We start from the raw sequence: 27,529 nt of genomic DNA on the forward strand, positions 1-27,529 counted from the left end.
TCCTCAAAATCTGCCACTAGGTCGCCTGTCTTAGTCTTTCATGGCATCAGGAAATGCCCTTCACTCCCCAATTTTGTCCGGGTCTTCATGGGTGATTTAGGCAGGGGCTCTAGTCCTGAGTGATTGCACTGGAGGCCACTGTGGACCAGAGACGGTCATATAACAATGTGTCCAACCACGATGACAGAAATTCCCCCGAGCATGTATAATCATGGAACGTGGTCCCCGTGTCAACCGTCACCTGCAGAGGCCAACGCTGACTCCAGCGCTGGGGCTGCTCACAATACTGTCGGAATCCTTCCGATTGCATCAGAGCCTGCAGCACATTTTGGGGGGTATTCTGAGTCCACAATTAGAATCCTTTTCAGATTGCGTTCCATTTTTGGAAATAGGTAAAAGCCATTTGCCACGTGGCTCCGGTTTATAAAAGTCCAACTGGCTAAGTTTTACTGATATGTATTTTATATACACGTATAATGTTTTCACCATACACCGACAAAGACAGAAAACTGTGAGGTAATATTGACATTCCTTCGTAGCTCATAAACACATTCCAAAGGCAATCCACAAGGGACTTTTAAAGATTTCTTTAAACACTAGTAACAGCACTGAAATAAATGGTCAGCCTTCCAGAGTAACTACTTAGAAGGAGAAATATAATTTCGATGACTATCTAGTATGGTGTGTTTTTTTTTTTTGGGGGGGGGGGTAGTCTCATTAGAGATACAACTTGTGTAGCAGCTGTAACTCCTGTACCCCTACCTAATCCTGTACCCCTTCAATACTCACCCAGTCCAATGCACCAACTCCTTCATTTTTACTGTGGTAATGTCTCCTTGACATTGGACCTTCCTCTCCAGTCCCTGGATTGCAATCTTTAATTTCTCTCTTTTTGAAATGTCTTGCCTTGGTTCACATTCTTATGTTCCCCTCTCCCATTACTAGAATTTTCCTCCTAGTCTTCTCCACCTGACGAAACCCTAAGAATCCTTCACAGTCCAGCCCCAACTCCCCCCGAGGAGCCTTGGCGGGCCTCCTGCTCTTCGTCCTGCTCACCACTGAACCACAGTGTAGCGTAGAAACTCCATCACCGAAGGCGCTCAGTAAGCTACTTGCTGTGTGTTGTGAAATGAAGCCTGGACTGATTTCTCAATCACAGGGTAAGTTCAGGGTCAAAACAAGAGCAAATGACATCAGTTCATTTCGGTTTGGCAGGAGTTCCACTTGCTCATAAGGAATGCTACATGAACACTGGATGGGCCAGAACTCGACACTCCCAGTCTCCTTCCTCTGGAAATGTATTGGGGAGCTTCCTGGGGACACTCAAAGGAGAGGGCACACAGCAAGAACTCCTTCGGGTTCAACACTGTGGCTCGGAGAGAAATGATCAATGGGGGAGCCATCCGTGAGACAGAGTGGTGTTAGGCAAGAAACTAAAAAAGTGTTTCCTGGGTGTAGAGAGGAGGAAGATACACGCTGCGCTGAGCTAGAATGGAAATCACCCCTAACCTTTAGATAGTGGAAACTGTGGTTAGCTGTCTGGTGTCCACTTGGCTTCCTACTCGATGTGCCCACAGAGAACAGGAGTTGTTCCATTTTTGCTGGTGTGAGAAAATTCCAACACAGGGATGACCGCCAGAGAAGAGCATCAGCAGACTTGTGAATTGTCTGGTCCTTTCCCCCCTTGAAGGAGGACCTTACAGCTTTTCCTTTTGATGTGTGAGGCTTGTACGTAGTAAACCTATTAACTCTTTGTTAACCATATTTATCACAAACAAGTTCCCCCCCCCCCCAAATGGTTAGTTATTCCCACACTTCCCTAATAATCCATCATCCCCACTAATTCGAAATTGTCACCAAGGCTTTATACTTAGCAGGGAGTATAGGCACTCCTTCAAATGACAGGCAGGCCCCTACAGATGGGATCAAGGTTGGGCCCAGAGCAGCTACCAGGCATTCAGACATTCAGAAAACTAGCAGTTTAAAAAAACAAGCCAACCAACCTGTGGTGATTCTTTCCTGAGAATTTTTTTTTTTTAAATAATAATCTACACACTTTGGACTTAGAGTTTGTGATACAGATATTGAGTTTGGAACATTTCCAAAATACAATATAACGCAGACTAACAATATAGCAGTAAAGCTACCAGGCGACTTTAGAACGCTGAAAGCTGCTTTCACGTTTATGAGAAAACTGTTAGGCGCGAACTGCAGAAAGACGGCACATCCTTTTCGCAAATGCTCAGCACCTGCTTCTGTTAAGGATTAACACGGAGCGACTCTGTTACAATTTGGAACGTCTAGAGGAAGTAGCAAAGTCCATGTTTTTGCTATCTTAGTACTCTTGCCTGAACAGTTCTTATATTTCTGCACTGTACCCCTAAGTGCATTTTACTTAATATTTTACTTAATAGTTATTTTAACTAGAATTTTCTATGCTAAGCAAGTGGGATTTCTTTCTTTCCAATGACAATTATGCTAAGTTTCCATGTGGACAACTGTAGCTTGTTCGGAAGTTAATTCTAGAGCTGGAAATTGTGTGTGTGTGTGGGGGGAGGTATGAAAACATATGTTGTTTACATAACCGGTATTAAAAAAAAAAAGGAAGAGCCTGGCTGGCATGGCTCAGTGGTTGAGTGTCGACCTATGAACCTGGAGGTCGCGGTTCGATTCCCAGTCAGGGCACATGCCCAGGTTGCAGGCTCGATCCCCAGTGTGGGGCATGCAGGAGGCATTCTCTCTCATAATTTCTTTCTTTCTCTCTCTCATAATTTCTCTCTCTCTCTCTCTCTCTCTCTCTCTTTCTCTCTCTCTCCTTATATCTGGGCAGCGCCCCCTTCATCTCTGAAATAATTTAAAAAAACAAACACAAAAAACGAAGAGGAGGAGGAGGAGGGAAGGCTTAGATTCTCTCTTGGGGCAGAGGAAAATCCTTATTCACCAGCGCTCCTACCCTATATAATCACAATAATGTGTAATGATTCCAATTTTCATTCAAGCTGTGAAAACAGTATGAGTTTGAATTGTTGCACATAAAATGAAAAGTAGAACGCTATCTGCATAACTATTATTGCTCGTCTCACATTCAGTGCTTATTAGTATATATCTAGTGACATATGATCTCGCTCATCTAGGGGAAATGATGAACAACATAGACTGAGGAACAAGAACAGAACCAGAAGCAAGGAGGCATCGATCGGACTATCGGGCCTCAGAGGGAGGATAGGGGAGGGTAGGGGGAGGGTGGGGGGGGAGGGGGAGAGTTCAACCAAAGGACCTGTATGCATGCATATAAGCCTATCCAACGGTTAAGTTCAACAGGGGATTGGGGCATGCGTGGGGAGAGGGGTGGGATGGGAATGGGGGGATGAGGACAAATATGTGACACCTTAATCAATAAAGAAATTTAAAAAAAATAAAATAAAAATAAATGTGGACCCTAAGTTGTAGTCTGAGGTAGTACTTCAGAGGATGAAGGACAATTATTTCTAACACTGCCCCGTACTGGCAGGGGCCAGGACTGACAGCTGGCATTGAACACCCAAGTGTCGGGATATTACTTCCATCTCTCCGACCCTTCCCAAGGGCATGGATTCACCTGGGGCTGGAGCCCTCAGGGCGGAACAACCTCATGGACAGTTTGCACCTGTTCCTATTGTATCCTCATCTGCCTACAAGCCCAGGCTAATCAACTCTGTCCCTCACCGATAAGCCCAGGAAGCCAGAGAACCCGCCAGCCCACCCTGAGGGCAAGACTGTCCCTTTCCCTCAGGGCTGCAATGCTGCCCAATTCTAGGATCATGTTCTTACACGCCGCACCCGGGGTTGTACAATATAACTGTCCTCCTTTTGTATCCCCCAGGCTTCTTATTCTCCAGGCCCAGAAGGGAGGAGGAGGAGAAACCAGTTACTTAGGGAAATCACGAGCCTCTGCTTTTCTTCTCTGTTGGCTCCTTCCTGAGCCTTGGAGTTACATGTCAGTCAGGAGGGAAAGTTAAATACACATTCACTTTGAAAGTCAAACCTGCACCCCACCTGTCAATGCAGCAGAGTCACAGGGGGCCCAGGGCTGCTTCCACCGAACGCGTCATGGTTCATGACAGAGAGGCAGCCATAGTTGCTGTAGGCACAAGGGATGATCGCGTCACCCACATTGTTCCCCCTCCCCTGGAAACACGTGGATTCCGGCCGGCCATGGGCTTGATACTGTTCCAATCCAGTGTTAACATGTGAATCTAAACGGGGGCACAGAGCATTTTTATGAGACCCTCATTAATAAAAATAATTAACCAAGGCTGCTATAAATATTCATATTCAAGAGAATGAATGGTCTAAATTCACAGAATATTTTTCCTGAAATGAACACTTATGGCTTTTGAATACCTAAGACTAATGGGACTATATCAAACAGACATTTCAGGGAACGTATACTTTCTAATTAGATGTCAGTTAATTCTAGGAAAAGGGCTGCTCTACAGTGTTGGACAAGTTGGCCTGGGTCAATGATCTCTATCCTTTTCATGACCTTTTTCACAATGTCAAATTTTAATCCAAACTTAAGTCCATCTCACCCAGTCAGTGTGGCTCAGTGGTTGAGCATTGACCTAGGAACCAGGAAGTCACGGTTCAATTCCCAGTCAGGGCACATGCCTGGGTTTCGCGCTCGATCCCCATTGTGGGGCGTGCAGTAGACAGGCAGTCAATGATTTTCTCTCATCAGTGATGTTTTATTCCTCTCCCCCCTCCCATCCTTTCTCTGAAATCAAAGAAAATATATTTAAAACCCACACGCGAACAAAAAAACTTAAGTCCATCTCGTTGCTTATTGTAAAAGAATGGATTCCGAATTAATTAACAAAGATGCTATAAAAGAAGACACAGAGACCCTCTTGCACTCAGTGTCTGGAGGAGCTGTCTCTCGGGCCTCACTCAGAGGAAGATGCAGGCCCAGCCCACGTGACCTGTAGCCTGTGGTCAATATTCCATCATATATCAAGGGTCTCAAGTTCGTAGACACAAGTTCATAGTGGTCGTGTATGTAGCAGGGGAGACGTCAGCAATTCCTGAGTTTCCTCCTTTTGGGGAGTTCCACAGTTACCATCTTGAATCCAGGAATGGGGCCAAGCTGGGAACGGAGAAAGTCCACAGGCCCCCACACAGCTGGATGGAAGCCACGCACACCTGGATGGAAGGTGCTCTGTGCAGACACCTGAGAAGCTGTCATAACATCTGCCTCAGCAGCAGTGCATCCGCCCCACGTAGCACCCACCTGCAATCTAGACATGGAGGAGGAAAGAGAGTCAGCCCATTGGCGCACTTTGGTTTTCCCATGGTGCATCCCTATGAGCAGCCCAGGCACATTCATGAGAAGCTGCATGGGAGAGGAGCCACCACTCTGAGTGGCCAGGGCAGCCATCACCGACCCGGCTCTTCCCCTGGGACAGGAGGCCATCCCCACCACCCTGAGGTGCAGAGTGACTCAGGCCTTTTGCCTGCTGAGTGTCCGCTGTGCCCAGGACAACCTCCACCCGTATCCCTTTGACCCTCCTCAATGCCAGCTGTTCTCCGTGACCCCAACCCCATCCTCCCTCCGCTGCACTCATTTCTCAAAAACAGGCTCACGTACCACACGGCTAAGAAGGAGAGGAACGCGAGAACCATCACGACGGCCACGGAGCCCAGCCCGACGCCTACCATCTGCTGCAGCGTGAGTGATGAAGCTGTGGGACAAAACCACACCCTGAGCCCACAGCACCCGAATCACGCCCTCCCCGGAGGCGCACCCCCACCTGTGCTCACTCCGTTGTAACCCCAAACTTGGCTCCATTTAACAAACCATCCCTGAAATGCCTGGAGTGCCTCCTGCCCCCCGGGTTGGCCCTGAGGATGCAGGACCTCAGGAAAACAGATCCAGGGGATTTCTGGAAAGGAGGCAGAAAACCAGGCCACACTCAAGTCACGAGGGATGGAAAGACGGGCCTTGGGGAGCATACAAGGTTGGTCCTCTCTCGAGTCAACGACACTGGCTAGACTTAGGGGCAGTTTCTCTTCGCATGAGGAAGAAGTCGTTCCCACATCACTTGGATTTTTTTGCTCCAAAAATGATAGCTCCAATAGTTGAACAGAGCAAGTAAACCCTGTCTGTTGGTAGAGTTATCTCTCATTTTCCCTACGCATCAGCAAGAGTGGTACCTCCCTGTTCTGCTCAGCAGGTTGCCCTGGGGACAAAATAAGAACATTGATGTAAAAGCTCTTTGAAAGACATAAATATTTCTATTTGGGGTGCATCACATGCCAACTTCCGGGGGATCCCTGGTTATAAACCGGAAAAGACCCACATGTGAGGTACACATTTGGGCCCAGTAACTGTCATCTTCAGTTACTGTCATGTTCTAAACTAGGGGTCGTGTTTTAATTTGCAAACACTTATTTAGCACTTACTACGTGCCAGACCCTGTTCTAATTACCTCCCCTAACCACCCAGTGGGTACTATTTTTTCACAGCAGCACCTAGACTAGCCTATAAATAAATGGGAGAAAATGGGTGTACACCAGGGGCCAAGAATTTGTGAGGCCATCTAGACCTCTGCCTACCACAATTACGAAGGTTTTATTTTATTTATTTATTTTTTAAAATATATTTTATTGATTTTTTTACAGAGAGGAAGGGAGAGGGATAGAGAGTTAGAAACATGGATGAGAGAGAAACATTGATCAGCTGCCTCCTGCATACCCCGCATTAGGGATATGTCCGCAACCAAGGTACATGCCCTTGACCAGGAATCGAACCTGGGACCCTTCAGTCCGCAGGCCGACGCTCTATCCACTGAGCCAAACCGGTTAGGGCTATTTTATTTTTTAAATATATTTTTATTGATTTCAGAGGGGAAGGGAGGTGAAGAGAGAGATAGAAACATCAATGATGAGAGAGACTCATTGATCGGCTGCCTCATGCTCGCCCCACACTGGGGATGGAGCCCGCAACTCAAGCATATGCCCTGACTGGGAATCAAACTGTGACCTCCTGGTTCATAAGTCGATGCTCAACCACTGAGCCACACCAGCTGGGCTAGGCTTATATCTTGATATAAATCTTTTTATTTTATTTTATTGATTTTTTTACAGAGAGGGAGAGGGATAGAGAGTTAGAAACATCGATGAGAAACATCGATCAGCTGCCTCCTGCACACCTTCTACCGGGGATGTGCCCGCAACCAAGGTACATGCCCTTGACCGGACTCAAACCTGGGACCCTTCAGTCTGCAGGCCCGATGCTCTATCCACTGAGCCAAACTGGCTAGGGCATCTTGATATAAATCTTATCTGGATTATTTAATTTGACAAGTACACCCCTACTATGCTTTGTTTTTCATCAAACTGTACTTCTGCTTCCCTATTAATCATTCAACCCAATTCCATAAATTCTGATTAAGCATCTAATGTGTGCTGGGCACTGCTCCAGTTCTTCAAATGCTCTCCCTCTAGGGTAGGAAATCTGGTAAGAAAAGACAAAAATGTACTCATGGTTCTAAAGCAGGGGTGGGGAACATTTGACCTGCGGGCCATACAAGGCCCATAAAATCATTTAGTCTGGCCCTGCCAAGACATTAGGGGTGAGTTAATTAAATGTTTGACCACATGTAGCAGGCTCATTTTTAAGTTGATAATTTTGCATGGCCCTCGAATGATGTTATAAATACCCAAATGGCCCTTGGCAGAGAAAAGGTTCCCCACCCCTGCTCTAAAGTATGGCAGAATGGCTAAAGAGAGGAAGAGATAGAGATCCTGTCCCATTGAGCAAATAAAAGCTTCAGGAAGAAGGCGGCACTTGATTTAAATCTTGAAGAACAGGTGGGACTGTAATAAGGAGAGATTACTGGAAGGGTATAAGGCGGTCCAGATGGAAGTAAGCATGTAATCGTATGAGCCAATCATTAAGGAGAGAAGACAGGGGCCTTATCCAGCGAGAGCTGGTATATAAATTTGCGTGAAGAATAAGAGATGCAATTAGAAAGGTACGTTGGTGTCACACTGAGGCTTGGAAATAAGACTAAAAGTCATGGAGAACTATGGAAAACTGTCAGGGGAAATAATAAAATCAGAGCTGAAGTCTAGAAATATGTCAGGTGGTGGCGAGCAGGCTAGGGAGAAGCGGGAAACCCTGAACACTTGTGATGGGAAACGAGATTTTACCAGTCGTCCATGCTAGGAAGTGAGCACAGAGATGGAAATCAGAGAGGCATGCCCCGTCCTGCAAAATGTGGGCAGGAAGAGAAAGAGGAGAAGTGACTGACTCAGAGGTTTCTGCCTGCAACTGAAGAATGTTCCCTGATTGCAGTTTATCATTTCATATTAAATGACCTCGCTTTGCGACTCAAGAAATCAGACTCCCAGTCCTTTGTGGCTGGAAGGGGTCGCAGAGATCTCGGGAAGAGGCCGCCAAGAATCAGCCAAGTTAAATATCATTTCAAGGCATTCGGCTGATTAGTAGCAGATCTCGGGCAAGGCAGCCCAGGCCTTTGCATTTCCCATCAAACCAACGGCTGGTTCCTTGGTAACCATCACAAAGCCCTTTTACAGGCAATTTGCGAAAGGTAAACATCATAATTCATGACTGGGCAAAGGAAAGAATGGGCCTTTTGCTTGGCATGAGTGAAATGGAACAATTTCTCCTTTTCACAGAAGAGACTGCCAGAGGTTAGTGTACAACACAGGTTAACTACATAGAAAAATATGTGCTAGAATTCCCCTCAGAATTTCAACATAACCATGGGTGTTCTATTACCTCCAGATCTTTCCAGTAGTTTGAATTCAAAGGTTAAAACTCGCTTTCAGTGTTGGTCCTTAATTTGAGGGGTGGGGCGGGGGGGGGGGAGGGACTGCCAAATGCCACTTAGATATTTCCAAAGCAAAGTCCTTCCTGTTTAACTTAATCATAGTAGAATGCAGCCAGCTCACTGGCCATTTCTTCTACCTATTTGGAGTGTTTGCCAATCACAGTTGCTGAAAGCAGTGGCATCTGGGAGCTATCAATTCTGTGTCTGTCTGGGATACTTGCACATCTCTATTCTTCTGGGGAAAAAAAAGCACCTCTTTTCCTTGTGGCCACTCCATTCCCACCCTTAGCGCTTCAGGGAATGGACTGGCAGAGAAATGTCTCGGTGTTGAATGTATGGCTGTTTCATTCAACGCCAAGGAAGGGAGCTTAGCCTGTCTACACCCAGAAAGGCATAGCATACATCTTTGTTAAGCAAGGTCCTCCCTTATTATGCTGAGTGAAGTAAGTCACACAAAGAAGGACAAATTCTATATGAGCTCCCTTACACGTAGAATCTTATGAAGCTGAACTCATCAAAACAGAGAATAGAATGGTAGTTGCCAGGGGGTGGGGGAAATGGGGAGATGTTGATCTAAGGGTACAAACTTCCAGTTATGAGATGTTCTGGGGATCTACTGCATAGCATGGTGACCAAATTATACACATTATACACCTCAAACTTACACAATGTCATGCCAATTATATATCCACTAGAGGCCCGGTGCATGAAATTTGTGCATGGGGGGGAAATGTGTCCCTCAGCCCAGCCTGCACCCTGTCCAATCTGGAACCCTTCAAGGGATGTCCAACTGCCCGTTTGGGCCCGATCCCACTCTCACAATCCAGGACTACTGGCTCCCAACCATTTGCCTGCCTGCCTGCCTGATTGCCCCTAACCGCTTCTGTCTGCCAGCCTGATCACCCCCCTAACCACTCCCCTGCCAGCCTTATTGATACCTAACTGCTCCCTGCCAGCCCGATTGCCCCTAACTGCCCTCCCCTGCCAGCCTGGCCACCCCTAACTGCCTTCCCCTGTCGGCTTGGTTGCCCCTAACTGTTCTCCCCTGCAGGTCTGGTCGCCCCCAACTGCCCTCCCCTGCTGGCCTGGTCACCCCTAATTGCCCTCCTTTGCCAGCCTGGTCGCCCCTAACTACCCTCCCCTGCTGGCCTGGTCACCCCCAACTGCCATCCCCTGCAGGCCTGGTCCCCCCCACCCCAACTGCCCTCCCCTGACCACCTGGTAGCCTCCAACTGCCCTCCCTTGCAGGCCTGGTACCCCCCAACTGCCCTCCCTTGCAGGCCTGGTCCCCCCCAACTGCCCTCCCTTGCTGGCCTGATCGCCCACAACTGCCCTCCCCTGCTGGCCTGATCGCCCACAACTGCCCTCCCCTGCTGGCCATCTTGTGGTGGCCATCTTGTGTCCACACAGTGGCGGCCACCTTTGACCACCTGGGGGCAGCCATCTTGTGTGTTGTAGTGATGGTCAATTTGCATATTATCTCTTTATTATATAGGACCCTATCTCAATAAAGCTGGAGATAGAAGAGCAAGAGAGAAACCTTCACTGTCTGGCCATCCATAAGCCAAGATGGTTCATGGTCAGGTACTACCCCTTCCCAACTGAAAAGCCAAGTCCTCTACCCTTGTTGAAGTTGGTGTGAGTAGAGTCAAAAGAGGAGAAATAAGCTGAGGGGATGAGCAGACAAATGAAGAAAGCCTAATTCCCCCAGGTCCCTCTCAAGCATTTCCTGCTAAGTCCCTCTAATGACAGGGTAAGGAATCCCCCTGAAAGCAAGGTTACATCCGCTCTTCCTCACCACCCCAGCCTCTTGTTTTATGCTGCTTTGAAGTAAGGGACAGGATGTAAGGGGTTAAACTGATACTGTGGGCTACGGGCAGAATTCCTCAGGAAGTTGCTAGGACTCATAAACCACAAGGAAAGGGTCCAGATTCAAAGGTCGTAAACTTGACAAGATTTCTGGTATTAGCTATAAAATAATGGAATTCTGGGAATCAAATCCCCTGGCTGGCTGCTGGGGAAATCCCAGCCTGGCAAACAAGGACCTGTCATGGCTTAATCCCTAAGGCAAGTCCCCGCCTGGATAAGTGCGTGTAGGAAGCAGAAGGTTTAAACCAGTGGTCCGCAAACCACGGCTCGCGAGCCACATGCGGCTCTTTGGCCCCTTGAGTGTGGCTCTCCCACAAAATACCATGTGTTTAGCAAAGGCCAGCTTAGGAGTACCCTAATTAAGTTAATAACAATGTGCCTACCTATATAGTTTAAGTTTTAAAAATTTGGCTCTCAAAAGAAAATTCAATCGTTGTACTGTTGATATTTGGCTCTGCTGACCAATGAGCTTGCCGACCACTGGTTTAAACTGTACAGCACTCAGTGGAGCTCCTCCCAGATCATCTCTTAGATGTGGCTTTGGGAGAAATAGACAAGGCCACTCTCCCACCAGGCAGACCCAGGCAAAGACCGAGGCAGCCCAACCGACGGATCAAGTGACCCATTCTGCTGCCAGGGCGAGGGGTGCTTGCTTTTCCTCCCCTACATGAGGTGGTCATTGTTATGGGCCCCCTGCCCAGTGCACAGTACTTTAGTTTTTCCTCCTTTCTAAGTGAAAGTACTTACTGTTTGTCCTTTCATATTATATACTGTGGTTTGAGAATGGCAGCCGTTTAGTCATGGATTGCTAAACAGATCGTGAGAAGCACATCTGGATTTGATCAAGAGGAACGGAACCATGCCCGGGAATCGTGGTCTGGGAGCTGGAGACAGTAACAGACCCCCGTCTGAGTTATCTCCCACTAGGGTGCCACTGTCGGTTGTCTGGAGGATCATCCCATTTCCTTAATGGAAGATGTCTTTCTTAATAGTACGTGTGTATGGATGTGTACGTGCAAAGCAGCCAAATGGTTGAAAGTAATGGCCTGCAGCAGCTCTTTGCTGTGGTCTGCCAACATGTTTTCTGTGCCTCTTTTCCTGATGGGGATCAGGTCCCCCTCCTACTGCAATGCTGATGGGGTTGTCTATCACATTGATCTGCCCCCAACCAATCATATGAGTAAGCCCCAAACCCAAGATAGACCAATCATCGTACCCCCATCTCCTGTTAACAGTGACTCATCCACTGGATCCGGGTGAGGCCACGCGCCCCTGGGTCTGAGTGAGGCCATGTGCCCCTGAGTCCGGGTGAAGCCGTGCCCCTGTGTCCGGCCGAGACCAAACCAGAGGGAGTCGGACCTCCGTTACCACCATTTGTCTACCATCCAGAGCTGAGGGGTCAGTGCTGACATGTACACATAAGGAACTGGTGGACATTGAAATTGGGTCTCTAAAGAACTGTTGGTCCAGAAAGAAACTCACTACAGACTGATTCATCTGCCTGTCAGCATAACTATTATTGCTCGTCTCACATTCAGTTCTTATAAGTATATCTCTAGGGACACATGATCTCGCTCATCTAGGGGAAATGATGAACAACATAGACTGATGAACAAGAACAGAACCAGAAGCAAGGAGGCATCGATTGGACTATCGGGCCTCAGAGGGAGGATAGGGGAGGTTGGGAGGAGGGGGGAGAGATCAACCAAAGGACTTGTGTGCATGCATATGAGCCTACCCAATGGTTAAGTTCAACAGGGGGTTGGGGCATCCGTGGGGAGGGGTGTGGGATGGGAATGGGGGGATGAGGACACATATGTGACACCTTAATGAATAAAGAAATTTTAAAAAAAAAAAGGAAAAACAACAAGAACAAAAAAAAAAAACAACAACAGTGACTCATCCAACAGAGTGTCACATACCCTAGGAGAAAAGATGTTCCCTGAACTGAGGAACTTTCTGTTCCTACTGAAGTTGCTAAGTTGTGGTAGCTGGGGCCCATCCCTCCCCACCACGTGGCTTATAGTCCAAGAAAATGATGCCACCTCGCACTTAGAAACAGAGCAGAGACAAGAGACGGAAAGAGAGAACCCCACGCATGGTGTTGAGTCCCAAGTCCCAGTTCCTGGAGTCCTGGGGATGCTGCTCTTGTGGGAATTCCATAAACTCCCACCCTTAGACCCCCATTCTTTTCAGCTTTCTGCTTAAGCTACTATGGGATGGGTTTCTGTCACCTGTGACGATTTCAAAAGAAACCTCATTAACATACACTTGATGCTGCAGACTGGACATAGAGATGAGGACAGCATTCGTAGGCAGAAAAGGGTTTTACCTTTCACCTGAGCCCAAACTGCACAGGAGCATCTTCTCACCTATAACGGCAAACACAGCAACATGTTTAAGGAGATGGCACAAGCTGTCAGGTCAGCACACCTCAGCTCTCCGAGTTTCAGCTCTGAATTTGGACTAGTGGTTCCCCTTTGAAGTCTCATCTAGTGCCAACATATTACATCTCAGCCATATGATCACCAGGTGTTCAGGGGACTGGCAAGTGACCCCAGGGATCACTTCTATAGCTTTCCATAGATTTCAGAAAGCACACCCTGTGGGTAAACAACAGGAATGGCAATAAATTTCATTCCCCTTGTCAGCTCTGAACAACTGGCACTGACCCACAGGAGAATGATGTTGAGAAGATTCCGAGGTCAGATCCAGGCTCAGCAGGAAGTTTTGATGCATGTGATAGACAAGGCTACTAGAACTCCTGGCACATAATAATACTTCGCCTATAATGATGATACTTATCTGGCAAACACATTTGCCCAAACTGTAGCCAAGAACCAGGAAGAAAGGGAAAAGAACATGTATGGCTCGACCTAGGTGGCTCACTGGTTGAGCGTCGACCTATGAACCAGATCACAGTTTGATTCTCGGTCAGGGCACATGCACAGGTTGCAGGCTCGATCCCAAGTAAAGGGCGTGTAGGAGGCAGTCGATCAATGATTCTCTTTCATCACTGATGTTTCTCTCTCTCTCTTTTCCTCTCTAAAAGCAATAAAAATATATTTTAAAAAATTATTAAGTTGGTAAATTTTATTTTACCACAACTAAAATTAAGTATTTTTTTTAAAAATCACTACTATAATGTTCTGGAATTAAGACGATGGTGATGGTTGCACAAGCTTGTGAATACCCTAACCCTAAAAACCACAGAATTGCATACTTTAAATGGGTAAATTATATGGTATATGAATTTTATATCAACAAAGCTGTTTAAAAATGAGTAAGTCACTACTGATTTTAATATGACTATAACACTAATATATTTGAAACCCCTGGGGTAAGTAGTTGCGATTCAAATATGCAAGTCCACATATACATTTTTTTCAAAGCCCCTCATCTCCTTTAGCATCCCCCAAAACGGGCACACGTTCCACTCAGCTGTATGAAAAGGAGGTAACAATGACATCACAGGAAAGCTTCCTATAAACTAAAATTTTTATCATAACCTCCCACTTTATTCCCTCTGTCATAGACTGAAAGTTTGTCCCCCAAATTCAGCTGCTGAGCCCTAGCCCCAATGTGACGATAATTGGAGGTAGGGCCTTTAAAACTTACAGAGTTCAACCATCACAGAGTTTATTCCAGAAGATCTTCCATCCCCGGCTGACTGATCCAGTCATTATATTTATTTGTTAAGTGATGAATATTCAGTTCTACGTCTCATGAAAGAACCACAGCTGGGAGAGCACAGCCTTTTAAGGACAGGGGAGAACAGAGTGGGGCCTATGCAATAGCCACAGACGTGATGGAAGTGGGGCAGGACTGAGCTTAATCTGCCCTCCCCGTACTTCCGGGAGACTGAGGGGAGGCTGCAGCCTGGCAGGAGAACGGGGAAGTGACAAGAGATCTAGAAATTCCTCTCCAACTCGGGCTTCCGCAACGCACTGGAATGAGGGCACCTGTGAAGCGTCAGAGGAAGAACCAAAACCAGATCAGTCCAAACGCAGGTCCTCCAGGAAGTTCAGACTATCACCCTCCATAGAGGTTGCACCTGCCCGTCTTTTACCAAGGCCAAGTGTCCAACACATTCTTATGGTTATTGTGTGCAGTGTCCATCTCAAACACTGGAAAAACAAATATTCAACCATTCAAATTTCACGTGAAGAAGATAAGGGCTTTTAAAGACATATACCTTATTCCATTCGCTTGTGATTCGTAATATAATGCAATAATCATTCCCTATTTTCAAGGGTGCATTATAATATTTCCCGTAATACAGCCTGTCTCCAACGGATATCTCCATGGCATCATCTGGAACATGACTAGCCAGTAGTTCTGCAGCCACATAGCCATCGGTATCAGAAGCATTGCTGAAGAATGAGGTCGCCCCTTCAGAATCGCAAGAAAATGTGCTTTGGAGGGCCAGGGGAACCACTAACACCTGGTAGGAACTGGAAGAAAAAGAAAATGTCTATCAGACTCTTGCTTAGGGAGTCATTCATTCATTCATTCATTCACTCATTCATTCATAGTTGTTAAGCACTTGCAATGAGATAAGCACTTTTCTGAGCACTGGAGCTGCAACTCTGGACAGAAAAAAAAAGTCCTTGCCCACGTGAGATTTAGTCTGACTGCTCCAACAGTCAAAGGAACTCCAGGGTTAACCTACAGCGTTATTGCCAGATGACGCCGGGCGAGGGATGTCTTCATGTTCTGGCTACCGATGGACACCAAGGGCATCTTTAGCTGACAGACGTTGTTGTACACATCGCTGCCCTGGGCATACAAGCCATAAAGTTGATCTGATCAGTGATTTTTCACGTGGGCAAATAAAGCCCAGCTGTGGGAAGGGTTTAGTCGTCACGTGGAGGCTGGCTGCCCACAAGAGTTAATGTACTAAGTCTGCAAAAAGGCTCCAGGAAATCACATGGTAACCGAACATGGGACTCATGTGATTTACATTCCCTGCAGCTCACAGGCTGATGGCAAAGTTCACGTGAAATCAATGAGAAGAAGGGAGTGCACAGTCACCTTGGGTTCATCTCATCTGACAACATCCTGAAACAGCCAGACTGGCAACATGTCACGTGTGCATTGTGAAACCGCTCCCTGACTGTGGACACAGAAACACGTTAGCAATCATGTGTCATTTTGTCATGTGTATTCTTATTTATCCCCCCAAATAGAAAACCTGTCGGTGAAAGGAAGTCTAAGAATAAAATTTCACTGAGAATGAATCACGCCTTCCTTTTCATTGCCCTCTCCTCAGTACCTATCACCTGACTCTGGTACGGTAATTGTTTGAACATCTGCTTTCTCGGTCAGGCTAGAGGGCAGGGATTTGGATGATTTACTCTTATATCTTTGCAACTCCTTACCCGGGTCTTTGGCTGTGATGGACGCCCCACTAATGTTTCCTGAGTTAAAATTTCAGTAAAGAGAGAAAAAACATGCACCAGATATGATTAGGGTAATTTCCAAAAGTCATTAGGCCACATAATTCTGTTTTACCCAGAAATGCACACTTCCTGTTCCACATTCATAATGCCCCATCTCCTGCTTGCTAAAGGCCCATGAGTCACCAGGCTGAGGAGAGGGAGCCCTCCCCCACAGCAGGTGCTGGTTTGGAAAGTCTCCATTCCAAACATCAGAGGTGTCCGCAGGGCCCTGATTTCCACAAAGTGTTGGTTTACTTTCGGGCAAAGTGTTTTCTACGAAAGGGACAAGCTAAAGCCTGCAGGGCAATGAGTTGTCACTGTCATCACCAGTAAACATTTACTCAGCACTCACTGCCTACAAGGAAGCACCTGTCACACACACTTTCCTGGGGACTTGAAGGTTTCCCAGTGAATCATGGCTGCAGGGAAGAAAGTAAAAGTTGCAGCGGCTCCATCCTGCCCATAAGCCTATCTTCAAATCCCTCTCTTCTCTCCACATAGGTGGTGCTGTTCAAGGGCAAAGCCAAGGTTCACCTGAACTATTTGACTGTGCATTGTCCATTGAAGGCGCTACAGTATTCATGTGGCAGAAAGCAGTCTTCTCAGTTAGCATGATCATAATCACCCGAGCTGCTTGATAATTAACAAATTTCTAGCCCCCGTGCCAGAACTACTGGATCAAAGTCTCCAGGAGTTTCCCTGGCCTTTTTGCTCAGTGGGCAGAGCGTTGGCCAGCGGGCCAAAGGGTCTCGGGTTCAATTCCTAGTCAAGGGCACATACCTCAGTTGCAGGTTTGGTCCCCAGTCCTGATTGGGGTGCATATAGGAGGCAACCAGTCGATGTGTCTCTCTCACATCGATGTTCCCCCCCACTTCTCTCTCTCTGTCCCCCTCCCCCACCTCCGTCCTCCCTCCCACTCTCTCTCTAAAGATCAATGGAAAAAAAATATCCTTGGGTGAGGATTAAAAAAATCTCCAGGGGTTGACTCTGAGAATTTGTCTTGCTGCTAACGCCATCCAGGTGACTCCTGTAATCTGGCAAGTGTGGGAGACACCACCACTGAGAGAGCCCAGGAACAGGCCGCATCATCTGCCCCAGGTCACCAAGCTAAGGAAGAAAGCCTCGGTCCCAGAGCCCCTGCTCCGCCATGTGCCCCAAGCCACTGCCCTTTACCAATAATGCACAAAGCAGACCCGGGCCTGCCTCCCACACTGGCAAAGCTGCTACTCCCCGCTCAGATCAGACACAGCAGTCAGGCGGAGGACACCACCCCACTGGCCTGCTGGTAATTAGCCCTGGTGATGTCAGGGGAGCCGTTGTGGCTGTTTGGAACAGGACTGTTCTGGAAGAACTTTTCCCCTCTCTCTCATCACCACCCTCCTTTGAATGACTCACAGATCTCCACTTCCTGTTTTGAAGGCCACAAGCCAGAAGGGTAGACTGTCATTTGGCTTTTCTTTTTGCCTGGCATCGTTATTTGTTCCAAATATCACATTTTCTCTGGCAAACGCTCTCAGGTAGTGATGTCACAACTTCTGTTGCCTTTATAACAACAGAATTACAGTGCATCCCAGTCACTTGTCAGGGATCAAGAAACAGAATAATTTAGGCAGTATCCATCCCTGGAAAGACCTTGGAGCATTTACTGAACTTACGTAAACTAATAGAAAGACAGAAGAAGCCCAAGTTTCATTATAAATGGACACACAAGTGTCCCCAGATGTTCTTTTTTATAGTATCTCATGCTTAGATGGGACTGACGGGTCAAGAGAGATAAAGCAATGTCTGTTAGGTCAAGCATGGCAAGGTATTGTTATCTCCTTGATTTATGCCTGTGAGGTAGTTGCTCGTCCCTCCAGGCAAACCTCTATCCTCCTCTCTTAAAAAGGGGATAATTTTGCTTTCGTGACCCGATCATGACCTTTGTAAATAAAATGCTTAATTGAACACAATGTAGTCGTCCAACCGAGGCAAATTAATTCCATCCTACTACTATCTGGGATTCCAGAAGCAGTCATTAACTATGTGGTATTTCGCCCATAACTCAATACATGGGTGAATTAAAAGAATTATCCAAATGACCTTTTCAGAAGCCACCCATCCTTAAATGAAGGAAAATATGTTCTGGTTTTGATAAATGTAATAATGCTCCTGATCCACCGCCACTGACAGATACACATGGAGATGTGAGGGCAAAGGTTCATGCCTGACGTGTCCCAGACTCCCAACCATTGCTTGTCCAATGATCAAAGAAATGGACTTAATTTCTTGGCCTACGCTGCCTACATGCTGGTCTCTGGTCCTTGGGAAGTCTCTGTATTTGTTGGGAAGGGGACCGGTTGAAATTAAGAGTCCAGTCTGTACCCAACTGTTCAAGTGCCGCCACCCAGAGATTCCAAAGCACTCCGTGAGGATTCCCGGGCGGCCCTGGAAAAGGGGGCTGCTACTGACCTGATAGGCCCGTTGTTTTCCTTGGCCTTCCTCAGCTTCAGGCGCGGAAGAGGCCCTCCGTGCACTGAGAAAAAATCTACTTCCGGGAGGGGAGGCTCTGAAAGCATGTTGAAAAGAAGAAGAGAGTACGATCAGAATTAAGTAGAAGCAGGAAGAAAGTGGTCCTCACGGGGCCATCGAAAGGAAAGGCTACACGTAAGAAGTGATGAGCCTATTCGGATACATGCTACAACATGGATGGGTCTTGAAAACATTACCCTAGGTGAAATAAGCCGGACACAAAAGGACAAACATTGTATGATTCCGCTTCTGTGAAGTAGCGATAACAGCGCGAATCCACAGACACAGGGAAGTAGGTTAGAAGTTGCCAAGGACCGGGGAGGCTAGGTCAGGGGATGTGAAGTTACTGCTTATCGGTCAACAGGGTTTCCGTTCGGGGTGATAAAAACATTTTAGAAACAGGTAATGGTGATAACATTGTAAATGTACTTAATGCCAATACATTGTGTACTGGAAAATGGTTACAGTGGTACATTGTATGTTACACGCATTTTACCAGAATAAAGTGAGAAGCGACACCCCAGCACTGGCAGAGGGTGGATGCTCTGGGCGTTATAGTTCACTGGGGGGGCAGGTCCCTATCTGGTGGAGAAGACCAGCACGGTAGACTTCTAGATCCTTTACAATCACACAGCTCTCTGTCTTTATTTTGCTCTCCCCGGCAATCAAACTCCCCAAACGGATTTCCCACTGGGAGGAGAATATACCAATTGTCTGACACGGGTGTTCCAGCATTTAACCGGAAGCTGCATTCATGTACCAGCTGCCATTCTGCCTTGTGGTCACGAACCAAATGCACTAGATGTGTCCTGTACATGCCTCATCTCGTTTAATCTTCTCAACAATGCTATCGAGTAAATGAGATTTACAGACAGAGGGAGGAAGAGAGAAACAGAAGGAATAAAATATGAGTGCCCCCTCCCCCCTTCTAGCCCTAAACTCTGCCACAATGAAACCAAGGACGAGGAGGCCAAAATAGACTCTATTTACCCAATTAGAATATAGCTTTGAGGTAGAAATTCTCACTCCAAATTTTAATAAATAAAAACGTAGACCTTCCTAGACAGTTTTAAGAGCTCTATGGAAAATAGTAGAGACAGTTTTGTAATCACAAGAGGCCTAGAGCTATGAGAAAGTCATACGCCTGGGCGAGGGGAGGAGGGAGCTATGGCACACAGAAACAGCTATCTGCAGGAGCAGGAGGTCGGAGGGTGCGGACAGCACTTCAGTATGGCGGAGGATGAGTCCAATTGGGTAGAGGCAGGCCATAAAGTAAGAGGTGTGGGTGGAGGTCAGAGCTAAGGTCCTAGAAATAAGAAATCATTTAAAGATTCTTAGCAGACGCCGGCGTGGCTCAGTAGTTGAACCTATGAACCTGGAGGTCACGGTTCGATTCCCAGTCAAGGCACATGCCTGGGTTGTGGACTCCATCCCCAGTGTGGGGTGTGCAGGAGGCAGCCAATCAGTGATTCTCTCTCATCATTGATGTCTCTATCTCTCTCTTCTTCTCCCTTCCACTCTGAAATTAAAAAAAAAAAAAAAAAAGAGCCAAAACCGGTTTGGCTCAGTGGATAGAGCGTCAGCCTGCGGACTCAAGGGTCCCAGGTTCGATTCCGGTCAAGGGCATGTACCTTGGTTGCGGGCACATCCCCAGTAGGGGGTGTGCAAGAGGCAGCTGATCGATGTTTCTCTCTCATCGATGTTTCTAACTCTCTATCCCTCTCTCTTCCTCTCTGTAAAAAATCAATAAGATATATTTTTTTAAAAAAAGAAAAGATTCTTAGCAGATGCATATTTTAGAAGTACAATGTAGAAGGCTCATTGGGAAATGACTTGGACAAGAGCATGTGTACAGGCCATCTAAAATCTAGGTGAGCAGTGCTTGAGGTGTGAGGCCAGTGGTGGCACGGAGACTGAAGAGGAGGGCCAGATGGGGAGAGATGGAGCAGGAAGTGGTGGAAGAGAAGGAAGGGGAAGGAATCTGGCCTTGGGTTTTGGCCACTGAGTCAGTGGTGACGACCTTCATTAAGGTCCCAGGGGAAAGTTCAGAAGCAGCTCACTGGCCCTGAGAAGTTGGAACTGTCCCGCGGCCAGTTGGAAACACACGTCTGACTGCTTCCCGGCCTCTTGGCTAAGATCAAGTGTAGAAATACAGGCCCAGCGCTCAGGAGCACACTGTGGCGGTGGCATGGAGTCAGTCATCAGTAGGAGAGGCTACGCTTATTCGGGGGACAGTACACGTGCATCTGAGAAAAGATGGGCTCTGAGGGAACCCCTAGAGGCAACCCAGGCCTCTAGGACCACGTGGAAGAGTGAGAGTCCCCTGTAGCTTTTTTACACGGCGCTAAATCTGGAATTTCTTCCAGTGTCACCAGGTGTGGTCACAAGGATTATGCGTGAAACCTGTGGAATTGCCAGGGACCCCAGGAGGCGACCTGGAACAGCCCTTGCTTCCAATCAGGGCCTCACACAAAGGGGCTGAAGGTCTAGGATGCTTCTAAGAGGCGTCCAGACAGAGAGTCCAGACTGACACTCCCGAGAGGGACCTGCTAGGTTCCGGGTAAGGACCCGAAGAGGGGCCGGCAGTTTGCAAAGCCCCGGCCCAGGCCCCGCGGGAACGTGCCCCTTCCAGGTGGAGGCTGTCTGCCCCCAGCCCTCCCACCACCACTGAGATGCCCTTCTGTTTGCGTTGTTTCGGTGTCTGGGTAAAGTGAAGTGGTTTTTATCACACATTTCCTGTTTTCAGCCCAGAGGGAGATGAACTCTTCTATGTGAGAACCCTCCAGGGGCTCTTTTAAGTGATTCCTCTGTTTGATCTTCTCCGAGATGAAAAACTCTAGTCCTCCTAACCTTTTAAAACCACTCCGTTCCTCCCTTTCTCACCGCCCTCGGTAACAGCGGAACAAAGCGCTCACTCGGCTCTGCGAAGGCGCACCCACAGCCGAGCAGGAAGCCCTCTGAGGCTCGGCCCACGCCACCCGCCGGTGCGTGGTCTTCGGTTCTAAATGTGCCACCACCAGCAGGTTGGTTCAATCACCAGGTGCTTTCTGCTCAGCCTGTGCTAGGCCTTCCCACCTGAGATTTCAACAGTCTGCTTCTCCTCCCTAAGGTATGATCCTGAACTTCACTCGCGCTCTCACTCAGCCACCTTTCGAGGTGAAATAACGTTAACTTCTAGCCGTATTTCCCAAGGTCCTGCTTCCCATCCCTCCAACTGCTGTGCCTGGCAGATCTGTTCTCCTCTCCGTGAGCCTCACAGCTGATTTAAACCCGATCAGGTTCCAGGCAAGAAATGGGTGGTGTCTGCAGAGCGCAGTTCTTTCCTCTGGGTGTGTAACGTGGGCGGACCCAGAAGGCGACCCTCACAGCCATTCCCAGGTGTTGACAACATCCAGCCCCTCCTAGAAGCAAAGGAAAATCTGGGGCTGCCCTGTGAGAAAGCTTTAAAGCGTGTGGAGGACAGCAACGAAGGAGAACTTGACCTGGAAATTATTAAATATATTCTAAAATTACAGTAATTGAAATAGTAAGGTTTAAGCACAGGGCAGGCAAGGAATGGAAGGAGCTAGACAGTCTTGAAAGAAACCCAAATAATTGAAAAAAAAATGTTTTTTAAATAAAAAAGATAATAAGTAAAGAGACCCAAATAAATGAATGAAAATAAATAAATGTGTGACATGAATAGTCTTCCCAGAGGTGACAGGAAACTGGCTTATCATTTGGGGGGATACTACCATGTAAATTTAGCCTTACACCATACATCCTAACCAACTCCAAACGGATCTAAGTTTAACCGTGAAAAGCAAAGATATTAAGAAGCACTAGAAAACAAGAATTAATCTGATTTCAGGGTAGGGAAGGCTTTTCTTGGCATGACCAGAGGCAGAAACCACAAAGGACTCGATGGAATTTGATCACATGAACATTTTAAAATGTCTAAATGTCAAAAAGAATATTGAAAAGAAAATTGAAGTGTAAATAACCTGGGGGTTGTGATAGGTGGAACAAAAGATTAATTTCATTCATGTAGGCAAACTATTAAAATCCATAGAGAAAAGAGGTAATGTAAGGGCAAATGTGTTAAAATTCTTCTCTAAAACCCACCAAAATGAACGAAAAGAACCAAAAAAAAAAAAAAGGAGAAAAATTTATTTGTACCCAAACCAAACCAAAGTCCCAGCATTATACTATGTAAACTTCAAGTAAATGCAAGGAATTAATACACATAAATAAATATGCATAAATAAAGACACCACAGTCATTCTTTCCTCATCCTTAAGAGATCATGCTGCCCACTCAAGGTAGGATCAATTGAAATTGATGGCAATAGAAGAACTGGTAGCTTACACCATATGTCATCAGATATCACAAGGCTAGCTGCATCTCTCCATCGATAACGTTTATGAGACTTGGCTCCCAGCAAGAAGGAACAATTTTTTTTTCCCATCTCTATATCTCCGTCAGCACTTAGCCTGGGTCTTTGTTCATAACCAATCAATAAATGTCGGCTGAATTAAATTGTTAAGTTGCAGCATGCCCCTCCCCCACTCCTCTGCCCCAAAGAAACCCTGGTTCTGGGTTCCGAGGAGTTCCCATCAGTAAGATATAGTTTAATGTATGACACTCAGAAGGGAAACTCTATTCACTTTTCTTCTGGGGAAATCAGCTGCTGCATTTTCCAGGGCCAATCCCCTTCCTTGCCTGACATTTCTGGTCAAATTCAAAAGTCCATGATGTTTCTGAAACAAAGCCACAGCTTCAACAACCACATGTGCCTCTAAACAAGAAAAAAATATATATTCTTCTGATATAAAGACACTTCCCCAGTCACGTTTTCTAAAAGCCACCAAACGGATTTCCACCTCACCTGCCCCTCTCACCCTCTTTCACTGCAACACTTGCCCCTGTCCTTCCTCATTCCTAGAACTTCAGACCTCTGCTGAAGTCAGCAGCCCTGCAGAGTATCTAGAGCGCTAGTTTTCATTCTATTCCCATCAGCAAGATTTTGTTTAATGTAAGACACTCAGAAGGAAAATTCATTCACTTTTCTTCTGGGAAATCAGCTGCTTTGCATTTTCCAGACCCAAATTCCTTGCCTAACATTTCTGGTAAAATTCAAAAGTTCACAATTTTACTAAAATAAAGCCACATCTTAGGCAGGTGTACCTCTTCACATCAACATATAAGGTTCCCTTTTTTCCTCTTTTAAAAAGGGATTGGGGTCTCCCCCCCTTTCATGAGATCTTAACAACTTGAATTTTTACACTTTTTTTTTTTTAATTGCAAATTCTTTAAAGTAGGGTAGAGTTGGAAAATATGCTGTTGTGGTCTCAATCAACTTAAGCAGCTCACCAGTGCTCCCTGGTGGCCAAATACAGAAGCACAAATACAGAAGGAATTTAACCAACACTCAGGTACACACTACCCAAAATTTAACCAATGGTAACATTTTGTTTCAGATATCTTTGTAAGAAATAAAACGGTCACCGTTACAGGCCCCTTAGCACCCCTCTCCAATTCCATGTCCTTCTTCCTCTCTTTCTTAAAGTTCATCACATAATGATAAAAAGGAATACTGTTCCTCTTTATCCAGGCCTAGCCACAGCTCCGTGGTGACTTTGAGCATCCAAATACCTTTATTTGAGATGTACCTGTTATCTGGGTTGTTAGGGAGATGACCACGGGAAGGACAGAAGACCAAGCGCAAATGCTGACACTGTAGTTGGTACCCGGATGCAGGTCCAAGCACAGCTCAGGAGCCTGGCTGCTGGTAGTGATATTAAAGGTGATTTCCTGGGCAAACTCCTTCTGATACCATCTCTGGCCCTGAATGCGGAGCTAGAACACAGAGAAGTTCACAGGTGAATCACGAGCTTGAAGGGCTAGATCTTTACCTTTCTCATGAACTCTCTTGCTCTTGACTCTAAAGTTCCTTTAAAACGTGAGATGCAATAATAAGTAAAGATCAGAGTCGTCATACCACAAATATTGTAGTTGCAATATTATCAGTGTGATAAATATATTTTTTATATCAAAATGCACAAAAGGTCGAAGGCCAAACACTGGCAACTTTCTCTTTCTTGTTCTCACATCCACGGTACATAGTTCAACGTGGAAGTCTATTGGCAAGATTTTAGAAGCAAAGCCAAAGAACATTTCCTTAGAAAGACAATTAAGAATCTGAAGTAAGGCCCTGGCTGACGTGGCTCAGCAATTAGAACCATCGGCCCATGGACCTGAGGGTCTCGGGATTGAGTCCTAGTCAAGGGCACCCTGGGATGCAGGTTCAATTCCAGGCCCAGGTCAGGGCGCATGAGGGAGGCAACCAATTGATCTCTCTCTCTCTCTCATCTCTCTCTCTCTCTCTCTCTCTCTCTCTCTCCCTCTCTCCCTCCCTTCCACTCTCTAAAAAATCAATGGAAAAAATATCCTTGGGTGAGGATTAACAACAACAAAAATCTGAAGTAGGGCTTCTCCAAAGCAGGACGTGAATTGAGATACTCTTAGATGGTCTGGTGAAACCTGGGAAGGATTTTTCTCCTCTGCCACCCCTTTCTGACATTCCCTATACTTTTCTGCACCAATACTCACTCATGCTTCTCTCTACTTAATTCCTTTTAATAACAGCTCACCCCTGATCTTTCACTTTCTTACCGACAACCACATCTAGCTCAAAAGTTCCCCTGGACTCTCTAGGCAACACATTCAGACCCTTGTCAGGGACACTGGTGTGGAGAGACACACACATGCAAAAGCCTTTGGATTCCTCCTCGGATCCTGCCTGCACATCAACTCTGCTCCAGGCTATGTGCTCACACCCAAAACACCTCTCCGGGCTTTCTCACCAGTCCCCAAGGTCACTCTTGTCAAAAATGCAGCAGAAGTGCCCATTTTATTGCTTCTGGTTGTAATTGTCACTATAATTCTCCTATTCACAATGGCAGCTACGTACGCAGAATTTTAGGTGCATTGATAGTTTTTAAACCTCCCACACAACACAAACACCCATCAATAGAGTAACTTTCAGTAACTCACTAAATACATTTCCTTTCTACCAGCTATCTTCATGTTTCTCCATCTCAAGCAGGTTTCATTAAATATTGAAGTGTTGCTGATGGCCTGTTTAACTGCAGGGAGAAAAGAATGAGAAATCAATGGACATCCTGTACAAAAATACTACCTTTTCATTTTCCAAGGATAAGCATTTACATAGAATGATTTCAGCAGTATTTTAATTTACAAATGAGTAGTAGTAACACACTTTTATATTTATGTAAAATCAGTCCTAATGAAAGATGTAGGATTACAAGATGCACAATGAGAAGGATCCCTCTTAAAAATTATTTAAATCTGCCTGTCTGCTATGACTCAGTGGTTGAGCATCAACCTATGAATCAGGAGGTCATGGTTCATTCCCAGTCAGGGCACATACCCAGGGTTGTGGGCTCGATCCCGAGTAGGGGGCGTGCAGGATGCAGCCGATCAATGATTCTCTCTCTCTCCCTCTCCCTTCCTCTCTCTGAAATCAATCAAATCAAATCAAAACATATTTTTTTTAAAAAATATAATACTTTTTAAAAAACTATTTAAATATCTAATTATTCTGCAAACTCCCTTGGTTTACTTAAGTTAAAACAGCAACTCATTGTACCAGCCTTGGACAACATCACTTACACAAATAAGCATCAGTTGCAATTCTGAGCTGAGGGCAACATTTCAGCCCAGAACTGAGAATCGCTCAGTGAGGGACTGAACATCCCTATCTTAAGCAGTCAGACTTTTCATGATGGGAAGGGGGAAGGGGCTGGGCTTCTATTGGTTGGGCTTCCTCATCTCTTATGATCAAAGTACTTGTTGGCCTCTGCTCTGCTTCATGGTAATCAGTCCAAAGTTAGTTCAGATCTAGTACAGTGTAACAAAGAAGCAACGTCCACCCCCAGCTTTTTAAAATAAAGACTACTTTTCGCCGAAACCGGTTTGGCTCAGTGGATAGAGCGTTGGCCTGCGGACTCAAGGGTCCCGGGTTCGATTCTGGTCAAGGCATGTACCTTGGTTGCAGGCACATCCCCAGTAGGGGGTGTGCAAGAGGCAGCTGATCAATGTTTCTCTCTCATCGATGTTTCTAACTCTCTATCCCTCTCTCTTCCTCTCTGTAAAAAATCAATAAAATATATTAAAAAATAAAATAAAATAAAGACTACTTTTCAAAACTCCAATATCAGATGTCTACCGCCTTCAGTAATTATCCCTGGCCCTAAACTGGAAAAAGAGAGAGAGAGAGAGCAGACTTGCTAAGAAGTTTCATAGGAACACTGTGATAATTAAGAAGTGATAAAGACAACTCCCAAAGCATCTGAAAAAGAAGTCTCATGGGAGCCAAGCCTTTATGTGTAAGCCCCTGGCCCGACAGGTTCCTAGAATGAAGCCAAGTTGGTCAACGTGAGAGTTCTTTATGGATCGGGTGGCTTTGCCCACAGAAAACCTGTCCTACAGGTCACATGCTATCCTCTAAATGTTGTAAGACAGAGTAAGTAAGAAGGTATAGATGATTCAGGGTAATATACCTCACTTCTGGATATAGAAGGTGGTTTTAGAGATAAGTAGTAGTGGCCCAAGGAACCTCACACTGATGAAACATACAAAAATGAAATAACTCCACTACTATTTAATCAGTTCCAGACTAGACAAAAAGGTGGAAAGTTTCCCAGTTCACTCACTATTAGATAATCACACACCCAAACGGTACAAGGATGGCACAACCAATCACTGAACACACTATGCCAAACTCACTTATTACTATAAATACAAAAATCCAAAATAAAACGTTAGCAAATAGGCAGTAAATTCAAAGTACAACACACTATGAATAAC

The 27,529-nt window shown here is 46.1% G+C and overlaps 1 protein-coding gene across 1 annotated transcript in view; it reads right to left on the reverse strand.

Annotated features, from left to right (window-relative positions):
• Window positions 1-4,706: 4,706 nt before the first annotated feature.
• SUSD1 (sushi domain containing 1) overlaps window positions 4,707-27,529 on the reverse strand; it is an 86,002-nt gene continuing 63,179 nt past the window's right edge. Inside the window, exons 11-17 of the mRNA XM_054726853.1 lie at window positions 25,694-25,785; window positions 24,310-24,496; window positions 18,599-18,695; window positions 14,902-15,160; window positions 13,039-13,078; window positions 5,627-5,720; window positions 4,707-5,276 (exon numbers count right to left, since the gene is read on the reverse strand). Coding sequence (XP_054582828.1) covers window position 5,276; window positions 5,627-5,720; window positions 13,039-13,078; window positions 14,902-15,160; window positions 18,599-18,695; window positions 24,310-24,496; window positions 25,694-25,785 — 770 coding nt within the window. The 3' untranslated portion in view covers window positions 4,707-5,275. The remainder of the gene's footprint in view (window positions 5,277-5,626; window positions 5,721-13,038; window positions 13,079-14,901; window positions 15,161-18,598; window positions 18,696-24,309; window positions 24,497-25,693; window positions 25,786-27,529) is intronic.

The sequence above is a fragment of the Eptesicus fuscus genome, chromosome 15 (genome assembly GCF_027574615.1).
Source record: "Eptesicus fuscus isolate TK198812 chromosome 15, DD_ASM_mEF_20220401, whole genome shotgun sequence".
Classification (NCBI taxonomy): Eukaryota; Metazoa; Chordata; class Mammalia; order Chiroptera; family Vespertilionidae; genus Eptesicus; species Eptesicus fuscus.